We start from the raw sequence: 23,188 nt of genomic DNA on the forward strand, positions 1-23,188 counted from the left end.
GAAATGTATAAATAATAATATTGAACGCAGATTTTTATTTATATGTGTATTTTGTATTGCATACAATGCTAAATAATTAAACCAATTGCAAGTTTTTACATTGCTCAACATATTAAAACTATAAATAATCAAAAGCGAAAGCTTTCATTTGGGATTACCCTAAAGATTGTGTTATTCGGTTCATTCTGTTTTTAAGTTAGCTAGCTCGATTAGTATAACATGTTACTCTTTAGGTCTCGTTGTTAGCTTAATTACACATACATAGTATACTACAAGGTTTCACGGGATTCTAGAGGGGAGAACAAATGGAGGCACGGCGTCGGGATTGATCGCGCCTAATGGGTAGTGGACTAAGGCCACTGGGGAAGACAATGACATGGTGGTTGAGCTGGCCTCATATGCCCTGTAAGTACCTTCGTAACTCCTCCTCAGTGTCGAAGATCATGACGGGGAACGGCGATCCTGGCACGAATTCGCCTGCCCATTTGACCTCCACTCGATAGTCGCCCGGTTCGGTTGGATCGTACTAGAGATTGTTGGGAGAATAGTTATTATAGATATCCGTGGCTCGATCGAGATATAGCTGATCTTACCTTGCACAGTATGGTGCGATCTTTCTGACTCTCTCGCTGCATCTCCACGCGGAAAGCTCCTTTGGGTCCACGGACCCTAACTGTCAGTTGACCAGCTCCCGCTCCGCGAGTGTCGCAGATGAAGCGCGACTGGAAGGTGGCCAGCACGCCATGCTCGATTCCAGGTCCATAAACGCGGACCTGTTAGATTAGAGATGGGTTTTAGCTAAAGCATCGATTATGGGGAGAACTGTATGTGAACCCACCTTACTAGCATCCGGTGCACCGGCCACTTTCAGTGCGAATGGCGAGCCGGGAACATTTTGTCCTCCGTACTTGATGGTCAGGATATGGCGACCTGATTCCTGGGGCTTGATGTTCAGGGTGAAAGTTGCATCTCCATGATCGTATAGTTCGCAGTAGGCAACTTTCCGTACACCAGCACAATGGGCGGTGAGTTCGCCGGGTCCTGCTCTCCTGGTGTCTATCCAAGACTTAATATCCTTGCCCACAATACCGTGACGCAGTCCCTCGCCGGAGACTATGACCTTTGAGGCATCCATTGAAGAGCCCACTGCCACCGTTAGCGGACATCCCTTGACCAAACGACCGTTCCACTTTACAGAGAGATTTAGAGTGCCAGTTGTGGATTTCAGTGGAGTGTAGGAGGCTAGCCAGATGTTTTCGCTTGGCCTCGGTTGCGCCAAGCTCACTGGCAGCGACGTGTTGTCCTGGCTGGTGAGGATCACCTCCGGTCTGCCAGCCGGCGCATTGGAGGCATCGATTGTGAAGTGTGCTGCCTCCCCAGCTTGAGCTGCAGCCAGACCCCGACCCATGAGCTGAACCTTATCCGCCGCCTGTTGACCTGTGACGAAGGCACTCCTGGGGCACTGGGTGATGGTTAAGCCGCTCCAAGTCAAATCCAAGTCATGCTCGCCGGCAGCCAGGTTCTCGCCGGTGATGTTCAGGCACATCTTGCCGTCGACCAACTTGTCCACCGGTATTTCGATGCCATCGATGCTGCAAACCAGTTTTCCCGGTCCAGCATTTTCCACGTCGAAAATAATTCGCGCGGGCAGAATCAGACGGCCGTCGTGATCTACGAGAGTACCCCAGCCACCTACGGGTGTAACCTTGTTGGATTCCACGCAACTGATGTGCCACGGCGATCCCGGCAAGCTTCCCCTGTTTGGACAGCTAGCTCTGATCTCGTATTTGCCCACTGACAGAATTGTGTAGGAGATGCGCCACTCATTGTTGCCCAGAGCCTTGATCTTCGGCTCTATCCGCTCGCCATACTCATCCAATCGTTCGATCTGGACGTTCGGGGCAATGGGGCAGTAGACAACAAAGGATGCCTCCTTGTTCCTGTGGCAAACCTCCAGTCCGTGTCCGGCGGCACGGGCATCATTCCTTACGCCACTGGACGAGGCGGTAAAGGTCAGTGGAGAACTAGGAATCGTCTCGCCTCCGTACATGAGGGTCAGCTTGTAGTTGCCCGGCTGCGAGGGCACAAACTCCACGTTGTAGACTCCATCAGATTGCTCGCTAATTAGAACGGGAATGCTCTGATTGCTTGGCGATATGGCGAACGCCTCCAGTTCGGCGGTTCCGGCATTATCCGTGCGTACTGTGAAACTGTTTGGACTGTGAAGGGCCAGTGGTTCCTTAGTGACCCCTTGGGTGCTGACTTTGCTGCTGTCAAAGGATTCACACGTAAATGGGCTTCCGGGCAGAGGCTTCGATTGGTGGAGTACCTCTGTAAAGAAAGAAGGCGGATTAGATTCTCAGTCTGAATTGTGTAAACTCTTTAACCTTACCAATGACACACTGTCCCGGCTTGTTGATGGTGAACTCCGCCTGCAGGTGTCCGTTCTTTGTCTGATAACATCTGACCGGAAGAGCTTGTCCTCCTGGTCCGGAGACCACCACATCGAACTCCCTAGCTGGCCTCTTGACTGTATCGATGGCAAAGGAAGTGGTCTTTCCCACTCGCGATTGATACAATCCCAGACCACTGACACTGATTTCTTTGCCAGCACTGGCGGGCAGGACATTGATCTCCAGGGGTTTCAGGGAAATGGGCACTTCGTTGAAGAGAATGCTGATCTTGTGAGGAGCAACACGCGTGGGCTGGTAAACTATCTCATATACTCCCGTCTTGCTAGGTCCGCGAATGGTGTGGGGTACTTCGGTGGCGCCACAACGCACCAAAGCCGAAAGGTCTCCCTGCCCAGCTTCGTTCAAGGACACGCCAATGCTGGCTGGACGATGGCAGAAGGCCTCGCTCACCTCAGTGATCTTCACCAGCGTGGGATCAAAGACGCACAACGTGCGGGATCCAATGTGCTGACGGGTCTCGCGATCAATGAATCGCAAAGTGTAGTTCCCGGTCATGTGGGTCCGGAACTCGGCTGTTTGCCGGTTAATCGAATACGGAACAGACTTCTGATCCGGCGAGAATATCTCAACGATCTGATCGTCCGATGGGAAATCAATGGCCGCCAAACTACCGATCTGAATATGCTGCGTGTGCTGCTGGATGTCCACGCGGAAGGGGCTTCCGTCCACGGCCACCTCGTTGAAAGTGATGTTCACGTAGTGGGGTTCGGTGCTCTGGGGCACGAAGGTCACATCGTACAGACCGCGGGCACAGGCCACCACCTCTGCCTTAACGGTGCTGCTGTCCGTGGAAACCACCAGCTCCAGGGTTCCTTCACCAGCTCCTGCGGCGTCAACGCTGAAGGTAACTGGAACGCCCAGGTTGGCTGGCCCATACTGCTGTTCCAGTCCACTAATGCTCACCCTGGAGACGTCGAACACGTTGCAACTAAAGGGTGATCCGTTGATGTGCTGATCGTTGGCTGTCACACTGATCAGGTGGCGACCCACAGTGGTGGGGCGGAACGAAGCGGAGTAACTACCCCCGTCGTGCTGACTCAACTGGCAGTGCTCATTGTCCCCTGCTGGCGAGGTCACAAAGATCTGAGGCTCCACGCCCTCAAAGCCTTCGAGCTCAAAGGTGTTGTCCATCTTGACGGCAGCTTGCTTCAGGCATTCTCCCATGGCCATGGCCCGTGGCAATCCCATCGAGGGCGAAGCCGCGGCAGCGGCGATGTGACAGCTAAATGGTGAGCCCGGCACCGGATGTCCATTGAATCGCACCGACAGCGAGTGGGTGGCCGCCTCCGTGGGCTTGAAGTTCACCTTGAACCGAGCATTGCCCTCCGATTGGACAAAGTTGGGCACGTTCTTGCCATTGACGGCCACAATTATCTCCAGGTTGCCGGCTCCTGCCTGCGAGGCATTGATCCCGAAGCTCACACTCTTGTTGACCACGCCAGCACGGATATCGGTGACTATAACCTTCTCGGCGGAGTAGGCCTTCAGTAGGAACGGACTGCCCTCCACGTGACCACCACCGGGCAGACGAACCTCCACCGAGTGATCGCCTACTTCCATGGGCTCAAACTTGACATTGTAGCCCAGGGTGGAGGTACCCAATGCGTCGATCTTCACGGGCACACTACGCCTGGCAGGACCGAGTACCTCAACCGTCGGCTTTGTGTCCGACTCCACCACGAACTCGAACAGTCGTCCCACGCTGACCTTGTCCATGGTCTCCGGCGATTGGATACGAGCGGCAGCAGCCACACGGCAAGTGAACGGGGATCCCGGAACATCCTGGCTATTGAAGCGCAGCTCCACCGTGTGACTCTCAGCCTCGCGGGGAGTGAAGCTGATGGCATAGGTGTGCTGACCCTGGGCTTGGGCTGAAGTTGGAACCCTGCCTCCGTTGACGGTCACCTCTAGGTTTCCGGGGCCAGCCTGGGACGTCTCCACGAGGAATGTGACAGCCTTGCCCACAGTGCCACTACTCACATTCTTCACCTTGATGGCGCTGACATCGTAGACCTGAATGAAGTAACATTTTAATGGCATTTGGATTTCAGATCGAAATTCATTAAAGGTGTGACATACACTTGAAGTGAATGCAATTTAAGATAAGATTCTCCACTCACCTTGGCTGCATATGGACTTCCGGCGGTGGGTAATCCGTTGACCGTGACATTAACCCGGTGCTCACCCACGACTCTGGGCACGAACTCCGCCTTGAAGACGCCATCTGCGGACTGATGCACTTGCGCCGGAACCGATTGGCCAGCAGGTCCTGATTTGGCCAGCGATTTTGCGTTGGTTTTTGTTTGTTTATCATTTCGATTGGATTTTAGTATTGATTAATTATTGCGTGTTTGATTTGATTTTGATTTTCGGTTGCGACGCGGCCGGAAACGAGTTTGAGATTGATTTCGTTTGTTTGTTTTGTTGAAATTCGATAATTGGGCAACGATTCAGTTGGGTCAGATGTGTGTTGTTGGGTTAGTGTTTAGTTTCAGTTTTCAATCGCGGATGAGGCGAAAAATTTGGAAAAATGTTCAATTGATTAGTCATTTTAATCTTTAAAGTGTTTGGATAGTCGGGGGTAGTTGTTTGTGATCGTGTTTTAGATTAGTTCGAGTCATTTACTTGGAGTGCGGTTAGTTTTGATTGATTATTGTATTGAGTGTGCCAGAAACGGTTAGTAAACGGGCATGTGGGGTAAGGGTCAGAGACAATACTGTATAGATAATATAGATATAATTAGAGCAATCCCAAGTGGATCTGTACACTGCATACAGAGCACTATGAACGAGCCTGCTGGATATACAACCTATTGAGTTTGTTTTAAACCATTTTCTTTATTTTTGTTCGAGTAATTCTACACATTAATCAGTATGAAACAAATTAGTAAACAATCGGACATTAGTAAATACTTTGTTTGTTATTGTGTTGGCATGGACTCTCGACTCATTCGGAGACTCAATCTGGGGTTATTTTGTGGTTCGGACTGTTAGCAAGTATATATACACCTGGAGGATAGTATATATATTTGTAGGGGAGAGCGCGGAGACTACTCCCTCGTTTAAAAGTATAGGTAATGTAAGTATATGCATAGATTTATATATATTCTAGTACAAAAGATTTCGCCGTCCTGAAATATAATACAGATACAAAAGTGAGCAACATTATTACAAAAGGACATATAATTACAAACAAAGGTAAGACACAATCATAAATGCACACAAAACACACAGGAGACTAGTAAGCTGGAACTACATGAGTAATAGCAACTATATATGGTATCTATGGGTACTAAGATTCCATATCTGGCCCTTTGGCATATTTGCATACATCCTACTACTTCATAATACCCAAAACAGAACCCTTAAGCCCGCACGGATTGGATTACAGTCGAACTTTCCTAAGAAACCATAGCTCAGCAAAGTACTTGGGTATATTTTTCTATCAATAAATAAATATCCTGTGGGATCTTCTTTTTCTTGAATATTTATATAATTAGGAAACCTGCAAACGAAAAAACCGTATTAAAACATGCTAGCTACACATGAAAATAAAGATGTATTACACTGAAGCTCTTTAAACGAAGTTCGACTGTAAAAGCAAATGATGTATGTGCAACATAATTACAAAAGCACGCAGAAACTACACGACTAGGCTGCGCATCTCATAAATCCAGTCTCTAAGTGCAGCACCTTGTCTTTGGACTCTGGGATTCTGCTGGAGACATCAACCACATGTGGGTCTGGTGAATGGGGGCGGTGAAAAGTGGGGTGTGGCATGCTTGGGAGTTTCCACAACGATTTCCGCTCATACAAATTGCCTGTACAAGTTTTTGTGCGTGAGGTGTGTGAGAGTGGGTGCGATGCGGATACAGATACAGCTACAGATACGAGTTGCAGATACGAGTTACAGATACAGTTACAGATACGGTTACTGCTACCAGATACGGATATGTTTATGCAAATGGATCCCATCGAATAGAACGCTTAGCAGACACAAACAATAAGCCAATCGAGCAATTAAATTACGAGCCTTACGACTAAACCAATGCACAAGACACATATCATATAAGGGGAATGAAGGGGAGCCTCGGGGCAGATAGCCCCACACAAACAGATGACTTTTGGTTAGCAGAGGTGGGATTTGGGCCCAAGGAGCACTCCACTGGCCACCGGTGCCTACATACCTTCCACGTTCACCTCGATGTCCTCCAAACGGCCGCCATTGTGATTGATTACAAAAGAATTGGTCTGGTGCACGGGTCCTGGGCCACCCAGGGACACCTGGGGCCCGGCCACGCCCCCACTGATGCTGACCGTTATCGGACAGCCGGGAACGGGCATTTTGTTGAATGACACGTTGATCGTGTGCTCGCACGACTCCGTGGGCACAAACGATACCGAAAATCTGCAAAAGAGAAAAGATACAAAATGTTAAATTGCAACCACAACATTTAAAGGTAGTTTAATACAAGATACTCTTTACACAGTTCTTCTTAAGCTCTCATTAAAGCTATAAAAAGTTCCAAATGTAGAGAACTTTTGATAGATAAGTGTAATTTTGATAATTGAATAGAAAATTTAGTACTTAAAGTGATTCAAGCAATTATAGTAATAGGAAAAAAGAAGCGCAATAAAAAAGAAAACTAAACAAATTATCTTCATCAGACATGAAAATAATTGTGCTCTATTAGCAAATAAATGAAAGTTTAAATTGCCACAAACACATTTAGTCAATTGAAAGCATTGGACTCACCTTGCACTGCCTTGCGGATGCACCTGCGTGGGAATGTTCTGTCCCTTGGCCGAAATCGTGATCTCCAGGTTGCCCTCACCGGCATCGCCCGCATCCACTGTGAACTGCACCGGGCGTCCCATGGTTCCCCGCGAGACACTGCCCACCACCACCTTGCTGGCATCGTATGACTTCGCCAGGAAGGGGGTTCCCTGCACGGCGAATCCGTTGTACTCCACGTTGATCGAGTGCCCGCCAACGGTGGTGGGCGTGAACTCGGCCGTGAAGCCAGCGTGGATATCTCCGGTCACCCGGACAGGTAACTCGCCCTGGGGACCGCGCACGCTGACAGCCAGCTCGGCAGCTCCACCTCCGCTCACGGTGATGTGAAAGGAGGAGGGCCGGTTGACTGGGATTAGCTCCAGGTTGGAGAGATTCAGGAGCACTCGCGAGGTGTCCGCCACGGCGCAGACAAAGGGACAGCCGCGCACCGTTTCTCCGTTAAATTTGATGTCAATCAGATGCGACTTGGCCTGCTCCGGCGTGAAGGAGACCAGGCAGCGACCGCCGCCCACCACCTGGACATGATTGGGCACCTCGCCCTCGTTGATGGATATCTCCAGCTGGCCCTCGCCGGCGGCGCTGGCATCCACGCGGAACTGGCACGGCTGGCCGACCACGCCGCCATTCACCTCCGTCACCTGGATCAGGCTGGAGTCGTAGACCTTGGCGATCAGCGGGCCGCCAGCGATCTTCGTGCCGTTGATGGACGCATCGATCACGTGGGTGCCCACCTCGGTGGGCACGAACTCGATGCGAGCAGCACCATTTGCCGCCTCGTGGGTGACTCTGGCGTTCAGCTTTGACTTGCTAGGAGTCAAAACCGTCGCCACGCACTCGCCCTTACTCAGGCTTTGTCCAGGAGGCGGCAGTATCTCAAAAACCGCCGGCGTATTGGCGGGTACCAGGCGAGTGGATTCGCCCAGAGCGGTCAGGCCGGGTGAGGACATGATTTCAGCGTGCCACGGTGAACCTGTAGGTGCGGAAAGCAAATGAACCAATCGATAAGTATCTGGAAAACAATAAAGATTGCTTTGCAAATTGCATTTTAAGCAGCTAACTTAACGACCCCAGTAGATTGTAGCCATATTTGACCCCAAAGCAACGGTGTGTATATGCAACTCAGGTAATTGAGACTGATGCCACATTGGCAGTGCCCCAGTGGGTGTGTCAAATACGTAAAGTATAATTTACTTAAATGCTTAAGTTGCTCTGCTCTGATACATTAAAATTGGTTTCTATCCATTATAACTTAGCATCGAAAGTCCCACTTGGTAAAACTACACGATCACAAATAAAACTTTGGCCCGGCCACAACTTTACGATCCAACCTCGCATTCTTCAGTTGACAAGGTTTCCGCTGCGACTTTGCATTGTTTCTAGCTGCGTCTCATTATAATTGTCGCAATCTCAATCTGTGCCGCCTGGTTGCCGGCGACAAGTGCGTATCTGTGGCTCTGAATCTCTGTATCTGTATCTGAATCTGAATGTGAATCTGGAGCTGCGTATCTGTGCCTCGACTTTCCTCAGAGTGGCTGTGGTATCGTAAGTTGGTACCGTAGTTTAGTGCGACTAGTCCAGGAATGTTTCGAAGTGAGCCCGAAAGCATCATTAAATCGTTTTGAGGAGCCGCAATCGAGTGGCTCCAAAGCCAATTTGCGATGGTGGGGCAGATTGGCAATTGGCTCGTTAAACGCTCGCTTATTTGTTGGCACTCGAATCTCACAACTCACAGCATTTTTATTGGACACGGCGGTCGTCTTTTTTTCCCCATTTTTTAGTGTTTGCTGCCTGGCGCTCAAATTTACTTTTGTTTGCAACTTTCCATGCATTTCTCTTTTAGCAATTGTTGCACTTTTCCTTTTAGTGCTCGCTTGCACTTGCTGCTGTATTGCTGTATGTATTATGGCTTTCCATGAAAATCGCTGAAACGGTCAGTCGCGCCAGTTCGATGGAAAAAAGTCGAGTTGCAGCACTGTCATAGCTCAAACTTGCTTCGTTTTGGGTTCTCAGCCGGCGCGACTTTTCTTTCCCTGGGAAACTTCTGCTCAATCACAAAAACTCAAATGGAAAAAGAAAACAAACACTTTTTTATTTGCCCGAGCTGTGAAAATCTCATAGTGGAAGACACTTGCCATCCTAGCACTTTGGCCCAAACACTTTTCGTAACTGTTTCTGACTGTTGCTGTTGCTGTCTGTGTTGTTTGTTTTCGGTATTCTACCAATTGAGGCCATCATTAATCAGTTATCGCACTCTCATAACTCTGCGCATGGCCAGCGGCTATGCAAAAAGATACAGTTAGGCGACCGCCGATCCAAAGAGTCGAGTCCAACGCACCCGACAAATCTTGGTCGACTTCCTCGCAAGTCGCACGGTGGCTGCGAGGTAAGTTGTAAATTGCAGGTAACAAATAGCAAGTGGCTAGAGCAACTGCAATTCGGCCAAATGAAAAGCTGTCTTTTTGCCGCTTTTCTGGCCGGTTTCCCAGCTGGAGTGCTAATCGCAGCGCTGAATGGTTGCCCGGCGGTCGGAGAACAAGTGCAGGTATGCGGCATCTAACGCTGTTATTCAATCTGCATAGGCATCCACTGGGGAGCTACACTCGAACAAAAGCCTTTGAAGAAAGCCGTATAGAAAGAAAGTTCCCTACTCTTCACTTTGTTTGATTTTAGTTTCATACAACTAAACTAAAATATAAACATACAGAAAGTCTGTTATCATAGAAGACCCTAATCGACGATTTCACAAATTTGAATAGGTATGGGTGTTTCTTTCAGTGCATACACTTGTGTGTTACTTTTTGCCTGCGGTTACGTGACTCGCCGCAAAAGCCCGTTAGATAGCCTGCAGCTGTCGCAGAGGTCTGAATCTGATTCTCATTTTAATTCGGATTCTCCGATTCCCGATGCTGAACCCCAAACTAAAACCCAAACTGAACCTGACCGTTACACCAAACTATTTTCCGAATGTTACAAAGGAGAATTTACGTTTTGCTGGCTGGAGACTGAGGAGCGATGCTGTCGACGGTGCAAGATGGCTGGGTAATCAAAATCCGAAGACCTTTATTCTTTTGCCGTTGCGAGCTGTAGAATCAACAATCAAATCACAATCGCTGGCGGCACGTCTGAACTTGAAAGAGGTGAAGATTATTTCGTGTAGCGATTATGTCAGCGGGTTGTAAATTATTTATTTATGTGAGCATTTTTTTCGGAGCTGCAATCTGAATTTCAACAAGACAACAACGATTAAGCGAAAACGCTTATAAGAATTTGCGGAGCGTTGCACAAAATGACATCGCGGCACGACCACGATTCGGCGCACGTTTTAATCGCGTTTTTACCACACGACACTTTAGTTTTTCTTTCGTTTTATCAGTATTTATAATCACTTGAGTTGAACTCCAGCTCTCTGTGCTTTTTGGGGGTTAAATGGGGTATACAGGGTTAAAGGGGCGCGTCGAAAACCAGTTAATGCTGCTGCTGCTGCCTTTCGACAATTTTCGTTATTAAATTATGCACAAGCCAGACGGGCTGGCAGTTTCACTTTGAATGGCGGTGGCTCATAAAAATCCCAAACAGCCGCTCCGAGCTGGAAGTGGGAATGTGTGCCAATATGCTGAGCGGAAATGGCCAAAAGCGGCGGGTAAAAGCGGCTAAAGGAGGCTAATTCCGATGAGATGGAGTTGGAGAGAGAGGTGTGGCCGACGCTCATTGTTAAACATAAAAAAAGAAACGAAACGAAATGCGGCCAAACGAAATCGAAATGTCTGCTCACGATGCCTAAACTTTGGCTATAGGTAGGTAAGGTATGCATATATTTCGTGAGCTTCAAAATCGGTGGAAAGTGGTGGACGTGGCCAAGAAATCGCAATCTGGCCCGGAGATCTGGCGCATACCTGTCGCGCCCTCCATGCCACACCATACCATCGTACCTGCACACCTGACTGACAACCTATCCCAACGGGTTTTCGGCTGCAGCAGGAGCAGATATTTGATTTCCGCCCGAGCCGACAGATATATAGATATATATGTGTACACACAATGCACTGGCATGCAACAAGTGCGCCTTGAACCACATACAACAACAACAACGGTGTGCCGCGGATGTATCTGTGTATCTGTATCTTGGCCAAGAGTGCAAGTTGCAGTTGGCAAACCAAGATGGCTGCCCCCTTTGTCACAGCGGAAAATGGCTAATGAAAATGCCTTGCAATGCGGAGACAGTTTTCATTGCATTATTGATTCGGCTGAGCCAAAACACTCAGCCTCGTGCAAACAAAAACGCTGCGAGTTCGCTGTGGAGTCGAAATATTTCCAGCTTAAAGGTTCATTAAACTGGTTTTTGTTCGCACAAGAGACCCCGAAAAAAACAGAGAGTGGAGGGGCGCATATTAGCATATTTCTATGGCTTAGAAATCTCAGACACGGAATCTTTTCGATTCGCTTCACATTCCGGCAGTCCAATAAATCGTTCTTTAATATTCTTTTTTGTTTGTATTTACGCGTGGGGTTATTTTTTCGTGTTTAACACACAGTTCTTCACTTTTATCGGATTCTCCGCTAGCCACAATCACAAATTCGGTGCGTTTTTCTTGCCAATTTTCCAGGCGTTTTGCGAACCGCGATGCCGCCGACGTGTCAGTTTCGTTTGGAGCGCGATCTTCGACTGCCAACGCGACTCTCGCTGGGAGCGCCCTCAGCTCGCAAACCCGTCGAGCAGGTAAATCCGATCACAGAGCGAGCCGGAGCGTAAGCCGCCCGTAGATTGCGGCAGGTGAGCACAGCTGAGCTCAACTGAGAGCCAGTGAGAGTGTGCGGGAGTGGGAAACTCAGAGAGCGACTCACACGACGAGAATTCGCCGCACAGTGGGCAGATAGTTCTTTAAAATATCTCATCTCATTTTGACTCGTCGAAAAGTATGTAAAAGGGAGAAGGAAGCGTTTTGGACCCTGTATAGTATATATACTCTAGATCAGGACCACTAGCCTAGTCAAGGAAGTCGACTATATCGGTATAGTATAGTATTTCTAGTTTAACAATGGAACAACCAGTAAGCTGTTCCTATCTAAGATTATGGCCAAAATATGTGGTCTCAAGTGAGATGACCTTATAAGTAACTAAACCACTTATTATACACCCCCACATATCGGTAAATAAGCGAACTCGGACTCACCTGGAACTGTTTCGCCATTGAAGGTGATCTGCACCGTGTGCGTTCCATGTTCGTGGGGCGTAAAGCTGGCTATGAACCTCTGACCTCCCAGCGAGCGCACCGAGGAGGTGACACGCCCGCCGTTGACCAGGATCTCCAGATTGCCGGAGCCCGCCCTCGAGCCATCGATCTCGAACTCGACGGGCCGTCCAATAGAGCCATTCGGAATATCCTGCACTCGAATGGCCCTGGCACCAGTTGCATTGCCGTCTATGGGACGAAATCTAGAGAGGGAGCTGTATCCATAGCCCGGGGAGGGGCCATGTCCATTGCTCTCGGTAACCACATGCTCGCTGGATTCCTTAACGGTTTTCGTATATCCACCGGACTTGTCCGTATAGGTATTGTTCGAATGTGACTTGACTGTAATGGCACTGGGTCTGCGAGGTAATTAATAATATAATATAAATAGTTAATAATATTTCAAAAAGTGCTTTAAATCAGCACGTTTTCGATTGTACTCACTTGTAGCGCTCTGCATCATCGGGGGAATCCCGACGATAGTCCGACTGCTGCTGCTGCTGCTTGTGCAGGGCGAACTTGTTGTACTGGGTGTTCCGGTGCGTCTCGTGGTCCAAATCCGGGCGGTTGTATTGCAGTTCCGTGTTCAGCTGCTTCTCGGTCATGTTCGCCAGCGATTCGAGCGAATTGTGCGAGAGCATGTGCTTCGTCTTGTTGATGACGTCCCAGCTGTCCCGCCTGGCGGAAGCCGGCTTCATCGAGGACACCCTCACATTGGAGGAGTGGTCGATGCGGGGCTCGGGGGATCCAGTTCGACGCAGTCGCTCGGCAGTTCCGTAAAGCGAGGGACTGGCACGAATATTCGAATCGGTGACGTAGTTCGAGGTGGACTTGTAGGTCGATGACTTTTCTACGGTACGCGACGACTCGTAACCATTCTGAAAATCGAAGAAAGGATTAGTTTAGGCGTTTAAAGGCTTAAAGGGTTATTTTTCTGAGAACTGTTTACTCTACCTTACTAACGGGACTGGTCAACGGACTTCCCATGCGGTGAGTGGCCGTGGTGATATAGGCGCTATTGGGAGAATAACGTTGCACGGGCGAAACGGAGGCGTGCCGCGGACTGCTGGTGATATTCCGCGTGGAACTCTCGTACTGATTGGACGTCTTGATGGTCAACGGACTGTGGGTGTGCACTTCGCTTGATCGAGTCTGTCGAAAGTAAAACGAGGGTTAGCAAATGATCGCAATGAGTGAATCACACAAAGCAGACAAGAGTTAATCGTTGGATAACTTTCTTTTTGGGATAAGCAAATCGAAACAACAAAAATTTAGTTACATTGAGTGTGGGACTAGGTATTGGACTAAGCGATCTTGTCAGGGTACTGGTGGCCAGCTGCTGGTGGCGCTGCTGGAAGCTGCTGCTGCTGCTGGTATTGGTGGTGCTGGTCAGCTCGCGCTCCTCGCGTGGTGGCGTCAACTTGGGCTTGGTCACCGCACGCCTCTGGCTGTACAGCTCGTTCTCCTTGTCGTAGTAGTAGTCGTTCTTCGTGGAGCTGCTGTTCGAGGTCTTCGAATCCCGTCGCCCGTTCAAAGTTTCCGTGTACAGATCGGCGGAGTTTAGGTACTTGACCGTGGGGGAACCACTGGCTGGTGGTGGAGCTGGTGGCGGAGTGGCATGGTTCTCCTGTCGAAGGTAGGTTTCAGTGTGTGTGTTTGGGGACCGGACCAAGGATGGAGGAGTGGACATGTGGGTGTGTGTGTGTTAGCCAAAACATTCAATTTTGATGGGTTTGGGTAATGAGGAGGAGGAATATCCCATGCCGCATGCCTGCTCCCCTGACTTCAACTTACCTCGCTCTCCCGCTTATAGTACCTGGAACTCGAACTGTGGTAGTCAGTGGTGTCCAACTTGGGCGAGTACTGGGGCGAGTAGCTGTTGGTCCTCTCGGCCGTGTTGTGCCTCGAAAGCGAGGAGTTCCGGTAATCATTGTGCCGCGTGTTCGTGGTGGAGACGAAGTGCATCGAGGGACTCTCCGAGCGGTGCTTGCTGTCGTGCAGCGGACTGCTGCGCGTTTTGCCAGATCTTCCCTTGGTGCCCACACGCATGCTGGAATTCGACATAATCACGATTAAAAATTTAATCATTAAGCCAGGTGGATGTACTCACATGAAAGGCGAACCTTTGACATCGTAGCCATTGAAGTAGATGTACACCCGGTACTTTCCATTCTGCCTGGGCATAAAAGTCACCCTGTACTTGTTCTCCACGATCTTCTCCACCGAGCAGACCAGCGAATGCTTGTCGTGGACAATGTCCACGTGCAACTCGCCCGAAACACCCACTCCACGTGCATCCACTTCGAAGGTGTGTGCCCTCAGCGGCATGGCTCCATCCAAACCATGGACCGAGACTCCGGATGCATCAAACACGGCACAGGTGAAGGGTCCTCCTTGGATGTGGCGACCCTGGTAGGTGATGGCTATCTCCCAGATACCTGCCTCGTCCGGCTTGAATATGGCACTGTGTCCCTCGTCGATCTTCTTCAGCGGGCAGTTGTGCGAGATGCCCGTGGGCGATACCGCCGTGACCAGGATGTCCTCCGTCTTGGGCGCACCGGTGGCATTGACCAGCACCTCGACGAGACTGCCCAAGGCACAGGGCGCCATTCCCGGCGGAGCCACCTGCAGCAAACGCGGCAGGGCTCGGAAGAAGTGTCCGCCCAGGCTGTCCTCGCCGATCTCCACCACAATCTCGTGCATCCCATAGCGCTCCGGCACAAAGACTCCTTCGCCGTGGGCATTGAGCCGCACGGGCTGTCCCGGTTGTCCGGACGGAGGAACCACGTGGCAGCGTACTGAGCTGAGGCTTATGTCCCGGGACATTACGTCGATGCGGAAGTGGGTCTGCGTGTGAATCGGACATTAAACATTTACGCTCTGCACTTGACAGACTGCAGTGTGATATGTGTATATGAGCACAGTTATGGATAAAATAAATGAGCTGACTAGTAAAAATATTTGTTTAATTTTAACATTGGGAGCTATCTTTCTAGTTATCTTGTAAGCAAACACCACTGATCGGATTTGTGTTAGGAAATAATATATATTTTTATCTAGTCACGAGTGCCCTATTATTTTGCCACCAGCTGTACATGCATATATATGTATATGCTTCACTCACCGGTTCGCCCACCCGACCGGATGTGCTCTCCAGGTAGACGCTGACCAGGTCGGACAGCGGAGGCCTCGGCGGCACCCACTGCAGGTGGGCCGCGTAGGCCATGATGCCCAGGTGCTCCACTTCCGGGTTGGCCATGTCCTTGGCCGTCAGGATGGGCTGCACGCCCAGCCGGGCGCCCGCGTCCACCGCCTTCCGAATGTTGTTCTCGTAGTGGAAGGGATCGGTGCTGAGCTTTTCCGGAGCGGGCGCCGAGCCACCCAGTCCCTTAATAATTTCGCACATAACGCGTCCATCGTTCCAGTCGGTCTGCGAAATGAAAGTGCCATTATGGGATACGATTATTATTGGTTGGAAAAATACGAGAATTAATAAGTATTTATGTTCGTTTTAATGCAATTGTTGCAGATGTACATTAACTTTTGTTCAACGGATTAAAAGGTCATATTTAAATGCGTTAAAAAGCGTGTTTTATTGTAGAGCCATTAAAGTTTATTAAAAAAGAAGGCAGCTTTATAACTGAAGTTAACTGATATATGATTATAGATGTTAACTTACCGTAAAGTTCTTCACAGGGTCCTTGACCTGCGTATTCACCCATCGCATGGTGGCATTGTAACCAGGACCACCGGGCTTCATGAAGTACGAGAGGTACGTCATGCCGGACAGCTCATCCAACCAGGGTGAGGCCAGGTACTCCGGCTCCAGAACCTTGGGCACTCCAAACTCGCGCTGGGCCAAGTCCATGGCCTGGGTGCAGTTGCGCACACTCTGGCTGGGATCGAGACTCCGCCAGTGCGGGAACAAGCCCGGCTGGCAGTAGTCCAGGAGCGCCGCCAGATTGACGCCACTATTCCAATCGGTGGTCAGATTGGTGATCCTGCAGTCCGGCAGAGCGGCCTGCAGCCAGGCCAGCATCAGTTTGCGCGGCGGGAACTTGCTCCTTCCGATCTGGTAGCGCACGATGAGGGACCAGATCAGTCCCAGGATCAGCTTTATGTTCCCATTCACGATGTCCACGTTGCCGATGTTCACCAGCTTGATGTGGTCCGCCTCGATGGACTTCAGCGCAGTGGTGGCGTTCTCCAAATAATGATGCTGGTTGGCGGGTCGGCGATTCCACGAGGGTTTCAGTGGACGCGTCTGCAGGTTCTCCACAAGGGCGCACAGACATGTGCCATCGCAGAAATCGGTGGCCCAGTCATGAACCTGAGAGACAATGGAAATTTGCATTAACTTCTCCGTATCATTAGAAACAGTAATGGGAAAGTTTGTGGCAAATAATTAGATTACTGCAGGAATACGTTTCGTTTAGCAACGCAAGTAATGTGGCAAGTAAGGGATGGGAGTGCATTCCATAATTGGTTTATTTAATTATAATTAGATTTAATATGAAATTAGCTTTTTACGGTCTATTAGGTGGGGGGTAGTTTTTAATTTTCCATTCTATATAAATTTAATTTTAAAGAGCATGCCAACCCAAAACACAAAATGTTCGAAAGAAGAGATTTTTAATCTTTATTTAATGACTCTAGCAGCATTTTCTTTACAGCTACGTATTAGTTGAGATTACTAGACTTGCTGTAGTACATATGTACATAATTCCCAATGGAGATTAGCAAATGAGCGAAACGCCTACCATGTCTGCGCAAATGCAAGAAGGTCGCTTGACTGGCAGCCTTCCTAATGAGCAATCAACGCCCCTTCCGCAAACTGGTGGCCCACTTTGCAAGGTAAACCGCTTGCTCGGAACTTGGAGCATGGAGACCAGATCTCGGAACATGGCACATGGAGCTCGAGCTTGGGCTTGGGAACCCAACAGGTTCGCTGCTCCAAACGGACCGGCTTTCTCCGCCCGGGTGCAACCAATTGTGCGCGATTTTAAGCATTTGACATAAAGCTTTTTATCTGGCGGCTGTCGGCATTCGACTGGGGGAACTCCACTCCACTCCACTCAACTCAACAAATAAAGTACGACAAAAAACTGGAGAACTGGGTACGGAGACAATCGCGTGTCTGTTGCTGTTTGTTTGTGCCTAGGAAAATATTCATTGGATGCCATAAAAATCTCACATCGCACATAGTTGCTCCATGGCTCTCTAACAAGCTGCCGCGGGTTGTTATTTGTCGCTGCTGTTATTCCGCCCTTAAATTTTTAAGATTCCTCTGCTTTTACGATATGAACTCGAGTTTCGTTGGCAGTTGCGTTTTCACCTGACAAAATATATGTACTTTTATTTGCATATAAAGGTTTGCTCTGTGTCAGAAAATGACTAGTCATTCTAAAACGACAGCAATCATTTTGAGATCATTTAATTCTAGCTGAGGCAACTGTTGTTGAACTGCATTTAATAGCTAAGGTCATACAATGCAGTCACTTTGAATATTTCTCTCCGTGTATCTGCTCCCATCAAAGCATTTCCCTTTGTTTGCACATGCATTTGTCATACAAAGTGGATTGCAATATTATTTGTCGCATACGCATGAACTAGAATTGTAAACAGCGTAAAAAAACGCAAACTTGGATGACTCGTTTTGGTTTGGTGACCCAAATAGACGCCAGCCAGGTCACAATTAGCGCTGTATACTAAGGGGTCTTCAGCCTTGCTCATCACATACATGTATATACATTTTTGGCCCAACCGAAAAAGTAAAAAAAAAAACAATAAATAAAACCCCGAATTTTATACTCGAAACCGGGCAAGATCGCGCACAAAAGCTTTAGCTTGTTTTGTGTATTGTAACTGCTAATGGGAACTCGATGCGTTGGCCTTGGCATTCAACTGGCCAAATATGGTCGGTTCAGGTCGTTCAGTGCGGTGCGTGTGAGAAAATCCGTCGGAACAGAGTGACAGTTCAAAAGTCCCTGGACAAATGAAATGCATTGTTGGCAGTACACATAAGTCCGTGTGAGTACACTTGGCATCATTGTTAATGTAATTGTCGATGCTGCCATTGGAGTTCAAGATCTGCGTGGGCGATTGAGCCGAGTTTTATGAGCGCGGCCTTTTAGGGAAACTCGCGGAAGAGCTAGAGGCCCCAGTTTATGATGGAGATTTATACTTTTACGGGTTCTGTCAACAGTCAATGTGCTCGTTATGCGATTATATTTAGCTTAAATGGGATCGGTATATGAACTTCGAAAGCCTTGACTTATGTGATATGTAATACATAAAAATCGTGCATATTAATTGGAAATGAACTCTACTTTTGGGTTGGCACACATACCCTTGTTTTGTTTTTTTATTCCTAATTACACTTTATTAAGCAGTTTGAACACATGCCACTTTTTCTATGTGCAACTGCCTTCGCAAATCATTTCCTGGCTAAAATTCCAGATCTAAACGTTTTGTATTTCACTCAACGATTCTCAGGCCCTGTTTCATCGATAGTTCTACGAATTCCGCATTCAACGGAGCCGGCCCATTGATTGGGTAATTGTTTTTTGCGCTTGATCGATCAGATATTCAGTCGGCGGGCATTACTCAGTCGGTTAGAAAGTGTTGCATAATCGGAATGTATCTATATCTACATTTATGGCTTAACTCACCTGCATTCCCGTCTCGCGCAAATGCTCGTTGACCCAGTTGCGGAATGTGTTCGCCTGGATCTCCACCCAGAGGTCCTCGTTGCCCCGGATGTTCATACCCTTGGCGGCGGTGCCCTCGGGACTCCGGGCCACCAGACCGGCGTGGGTGATCTTCTGCGTTTCGGTGGTGCCATCGGAGTTGTGCTTGAGCAGCCCCGCATGCGTCACCTTGGCGCCTTTTATGTCCTTGACGTCCATCTTCACTGCACGTCACTGCACTTCACCTGCGACTCGCACATATGTGTGTACAGATGTAACTCGCGTTCGAAACACTGATCGGGAGAAATGGGTAAATGAGATACTTCTGATCGGTGCTAGTTGTAGCTATGCTATTCAGTTTCGGTTTCGATTTCGGTTTCAGTATCAGTTTTAGTTTCGTTTGCACGCGCTCGCGGCCCGAAGCGAACTGGAACTGCGCTTAGCTGGTCGATCTGGGCGGCTCTGCTCTCTTGGCCTGGCCAAAACAAACGATGACGTCATGGCCAAAGCTCAAAGCTCCAGAGAGCAGCAGGAGAACTCATAAAAAAAATGCGGGGGGTTTCGCCAGCGAATGTGTGTGTGCGAATATCTCTGAATCTGGCTATAAAGCAAAACTGGTTTCGTCGCTTCCAAGCCAAAACGAAGCGAGCGAAAAGGAAAATTGAATACAAAAATAACAAAAAGGCGAAAATAATACATAAAAAAAAGAGTCTGTAAAATAACAGAAATCACTTAGTTTGGAATTTCGCCGCGGCAACAGCAGGCAAAAAGCGAGCAGATCTGGTGGGCAGTACTGTGGATGCCAGTGGATGTCGTGAATGTGGCTGTTTGGGCAAGTCTTTCACAAACGTTAGAAGGCCAACATGTGTGTAAACGTGGGAGCCAACCCAGAAGATAATGGCCGTAATCACAGCAATGAAATCTGCCACGATCAATTGTCAATTGTTCGCCCGTTTTCACTTGTCGCACTTTTACCCAAACAATTTGTGCAAACCGAAAGTTGGCCGTCTGAATGGCCTTTTTGGCATTTTTCCACACGGCGTCGCGAAGACAACGAGGCGTCAAATGACCGTCTAACCAACTTAATTATAGGAAATCCGGTTGCGTTTCCAACAAGTCAGTTGCCACAGCTCGCATATATCATAGCACGTCCAGTTCTGAGCGAGGCTGGTATGCAGATTTCGAATACAAATACTATTTATTGACAAACACTTTTCGGAGAGGTAAACAACTCTGGGATGACATCACTCATCACTTGCTCGGCACAGCAGCGATGAGTTGTGGCTTGAGCACTTTTTTAACGCCCCACCAGGAGAATACAGTGCGAGAAAATATTGCTGACTAATATTACAACAGACAGCTGACGTAGCTAAGCTAGTAACTCTTCAAAGGAATTTCCCTTAAAACATTAATTAACTACTTAAATACCCAGCCTTGCTGTAAACTAATTTCTACCTTAATTTATTTTAACCAGAGATGTCATTGTTGTGTTTTTGTCTCAGTGACAAAACTGCGTGGCTTGGATGAAATAAATTAACCAGCGGGGACAGCAAAAAGTGGAAATTAATGAATTGCTCCTCGGACTTATGAGTGATCCCGTGGCTGATGTCATTTACTGACACTTGACATTGGCAATGAACCTAATTAGTTGCACTCGCCAGCGGAGTGGAATGAGCCCCACTCCTCGGCGAGTTCTATGGATTCAGCTGGCGGCAAGGTCATGGGAATGGTCATGATAATGGTATTGGTGGTGCTATTGGCCAGGGGAATGGTAATGGTAATGGGAATGACCAATCCGCTCCCTAGTTTACTCAGTTGGTCAGCAGGTAAATATCGAAAGTGTTGTCGTGACTTTAAATGGCAGAAGAGGGCCAGCTAGCACACCTAGTTTAGGGCATTACGTAATGGCCAAAATTTCCGACTTTGAATGGGCAAACGTGTACGTATCGTTGGCTACAAATCGGTGTATCTATATCACAGAATGCGATGTGCACGTAGGTGTCTGGCATTTTTTACACTTTTCGATTTGTTTGCTGTCCGAATATACATTCGTATATACATATTTCGCTTTTTGCCTTGCCAACCCACACGGCCAGCCAAATCTCGTAGTCGTCGTCATCGGGACAGCCACCCACATGGTTGGTTGGTTCAACGCCTCGTTCTAGACGTGGGTGCGATTTCAAGTTTGATTTGTGCCAAAACCGTGTACCAAATGGCCATTGATTTCTCAATGATTCTGTAGTGGATGCCTAGCTACAACTCTGTTTGGATCCGAGCTGTGGGAATATATTTGGTTAGATGTTCTATGACAACGTCATTAACTTTGAAATATATGAGATTAACTGGAGTGGAGGTGAAGCCCATAATTATGGTGATGGATGGTTACGGAATTTACTACGAAAAGCTGTTCTAGAGATGAACTTTGGAAAATAAAAGACGATTAAGTTATTTCATCAATTAGGTTTCTTAAACTCTTTTTTTTTATCAGTTACAATAGTAAGAGGCAGACTTAGCTTTACTACTCAGTTGGACACAAGCCAATTGTTGGTTTGATTCCCTGCCAAAAGCATATAATGCGATTTGAAAGTTTGATACTACATTCGCATCCTTTCCAAGATTATTATAAGTAGATTCAGTGCTATTTCCTTTTCAGAGCGAATGAACTTTAAAGACTAGGGGTGGGCTGTTCGTTTGTCTGTTGGTATTACATATTCGACTTCCTGTTGGCCAAATGCGATTGTAACACTTGCCACGCCTCACAGTTAAATGATGGCCTATTAGCGCACGCTTCTATAGCGAGTAAGCGTTTATTTTTGGCATCATTTTTATGGCGGTTCGTCATAAATAGAAAACACTCCAAGCGATGTGCTCACACAGACGCACAGACGTACATATGTACATATGTGTTCCCTGCTCTTTTTGAGGCACTGCCAAGTTTGTGTCTTCAGTCTTTTGATTAATGCCGTTAGGCGTCGCCAAAGCGCAGCCAAGCCAAACCTTCTTGGTTCGTATGAATGAGTGTGTCTGTGTTCTTTTGTTTTTTAATTTTTGCTCATTACTCTGCTTCGTTTATTCGCCTAAAAGCCGCAGCAATTACAATTGAAAATGCCTTTTAGCCAGCACTTAAAACCAATCGAACAGCGCCAGCGGAAAAACCAGATTCAGATTCAGACGCGAGCCCAGACTCGGGCTCAGATTCAGATTCGCTTTCGGTTTTGGCTTTAGTTAAAGTTTTGTTTTTGTTTTCGCTTCCCCTCGCATTCGCCTATTATGCAATGGGCTAGGCCAGATATCTGAATCTGAATATCTTATAACTGCGACTTTTGGTATTTATGCTGGCGGCCAAGTCTGTTTTGTTGGTTTTTCTTCCGATTCACACGCCTCGAGGCCCGTTCACGTGTTTAGCACAAATTCCGCACGAAATTGTATAGATACAATACATATATACATATATGTATATCCCCTCTAATTTAAGCAGCAGCTTAAAATTAGAACAACGCTCGGCACGCAAAGCGGAAAAAAAAGAAAAACAGACTCAAAACCAAACACAAGGCGAACGGCGAGACACATGAAGATCCATGAAAACTATGTGTAGTTAACTTTAACGTTAGACGACGGCATCAGAAGTTATTAAAAAGTCGGGGGGGGAGTAACACACACACAGCACAGTAAAGCACAAATATGTGTGGGTACACACACATGTAGATGAGTGTTTGTTTCCCTTTTGGCACTTGTTGCTTACACTTCGGATTCGCCTGCGCGGGGTAAAAAAGCAGAAAAGCGTTTCAATTGAAAAACACGTCCAGCGCGCACGAGTTGCTCACAACGACTGAAATTGGCTGCAGAAATTGGACTTACGATCGGGCCAAAAGCTCCGCTCCCCATTCGCTCTCCACTGGAAGTCTCGCGTTGGAATCCAGCTACGTCATCGTTTTTGGCCCGATCTCGGCTTGTTTTGCTTGCCCGCTTTGTTGGCGCTTTTGTTTTGGGCCCCCAA

The 23,188-nt window shown here is 48.1% G+C and overlaps 1 protein-coding gene and 1 long non-coding RNA gene across 5 annotated transcripts; both read right to left on the reverse strand.

Moving 5' to 3' along the window:
• Positions 1 to 6: 6 nt before the first annotated feature.
• On the reverse strand, positions 7 to 23,039 carry LOC6735756 (filamin-C). 4 transcript variants are annotated; one of them, XM_016181352.3, is made up of 17 exons: positions 22,934 to 23,038; positions 19,174 to 19,484; positions 16,182 to 16,832; positions 15,627 to 15,932; positions 14,613 to 15,349; positions 14,297 to 14,552; positions 13,782 to 14,129; positions 13,457 to 13,654; positions 12,947 to 13,380; positions 12,443 to 12,861; positions 7,230 to 8,241; positions 6,661 to 6,881; positions 4,595 to 4,743; positions 2,393 to 4,487; positions 839 to 2,331; positions 594 to 773; positions 7 to 526 (listed from the first exon to the last, which is right to left on the reverse strand). In XM_016181352.3, the coding sequence occupies exons 2-17, from the start codon at positions 19,408 to 19,410 to the stop codon at positions 395 to 397; spliced, it is 8,868 nt and encodes a 2,955-aa protein (XP_016029121.2). In that variant the 5' UTR covers positions 19,411 to 19,484; positions 22,934 to 23,038; the 3' UTR covers positions 7 to 394. The 4 variants fall into 4 exon arrangements, with proteins under 4 accessions (XP_016029121.2, XP_039148276.1, XP_039148277.1 ...); XM_039292342.2 differs by lacking the exon at positions 13,782 to 14,129; XM_039292344.2 differs by lacking the exons at positions 7 to 526; positions 594 to 773; positions 839 to 2,331; positions 2,393 to 4,487; positions 4,595 to 4,743 and adding an exon at positions 5,292 to 5,604 and having other exon boundaries at positions 22,934 to 23,039.
• LOC123327114 lies at positions 10,479 to 11,885 on the reverse strand. Its single transcript, XR_006541586.1, has 2 exons — positions 11,802 to 11,885; positions 10,479 to 10,682 (listed from the first exon to the last, which is right to left on the reverse strand). It is a non-coding gene; the product is annotated as an uncharacterized LOC123327114 (long non-coding RNA).
• Positions 23,040 to 23,188: the final 149 nt, after the last annotated feature.

This window comes from Drosophila simulans, chromosome 2R, assembly GCF_016746395.2.
Source record: "Drosophila simulans strain w501 chromosome 2R, Prin_Dsim_3.1, whole genome shotgun sequence".
Taxonomy (NCBI): Eukaryota; Metazoa; Arthropoda; class Insecta; order Diptera; family Drosophilidae; genus Drosophila; species Drosophila simulans.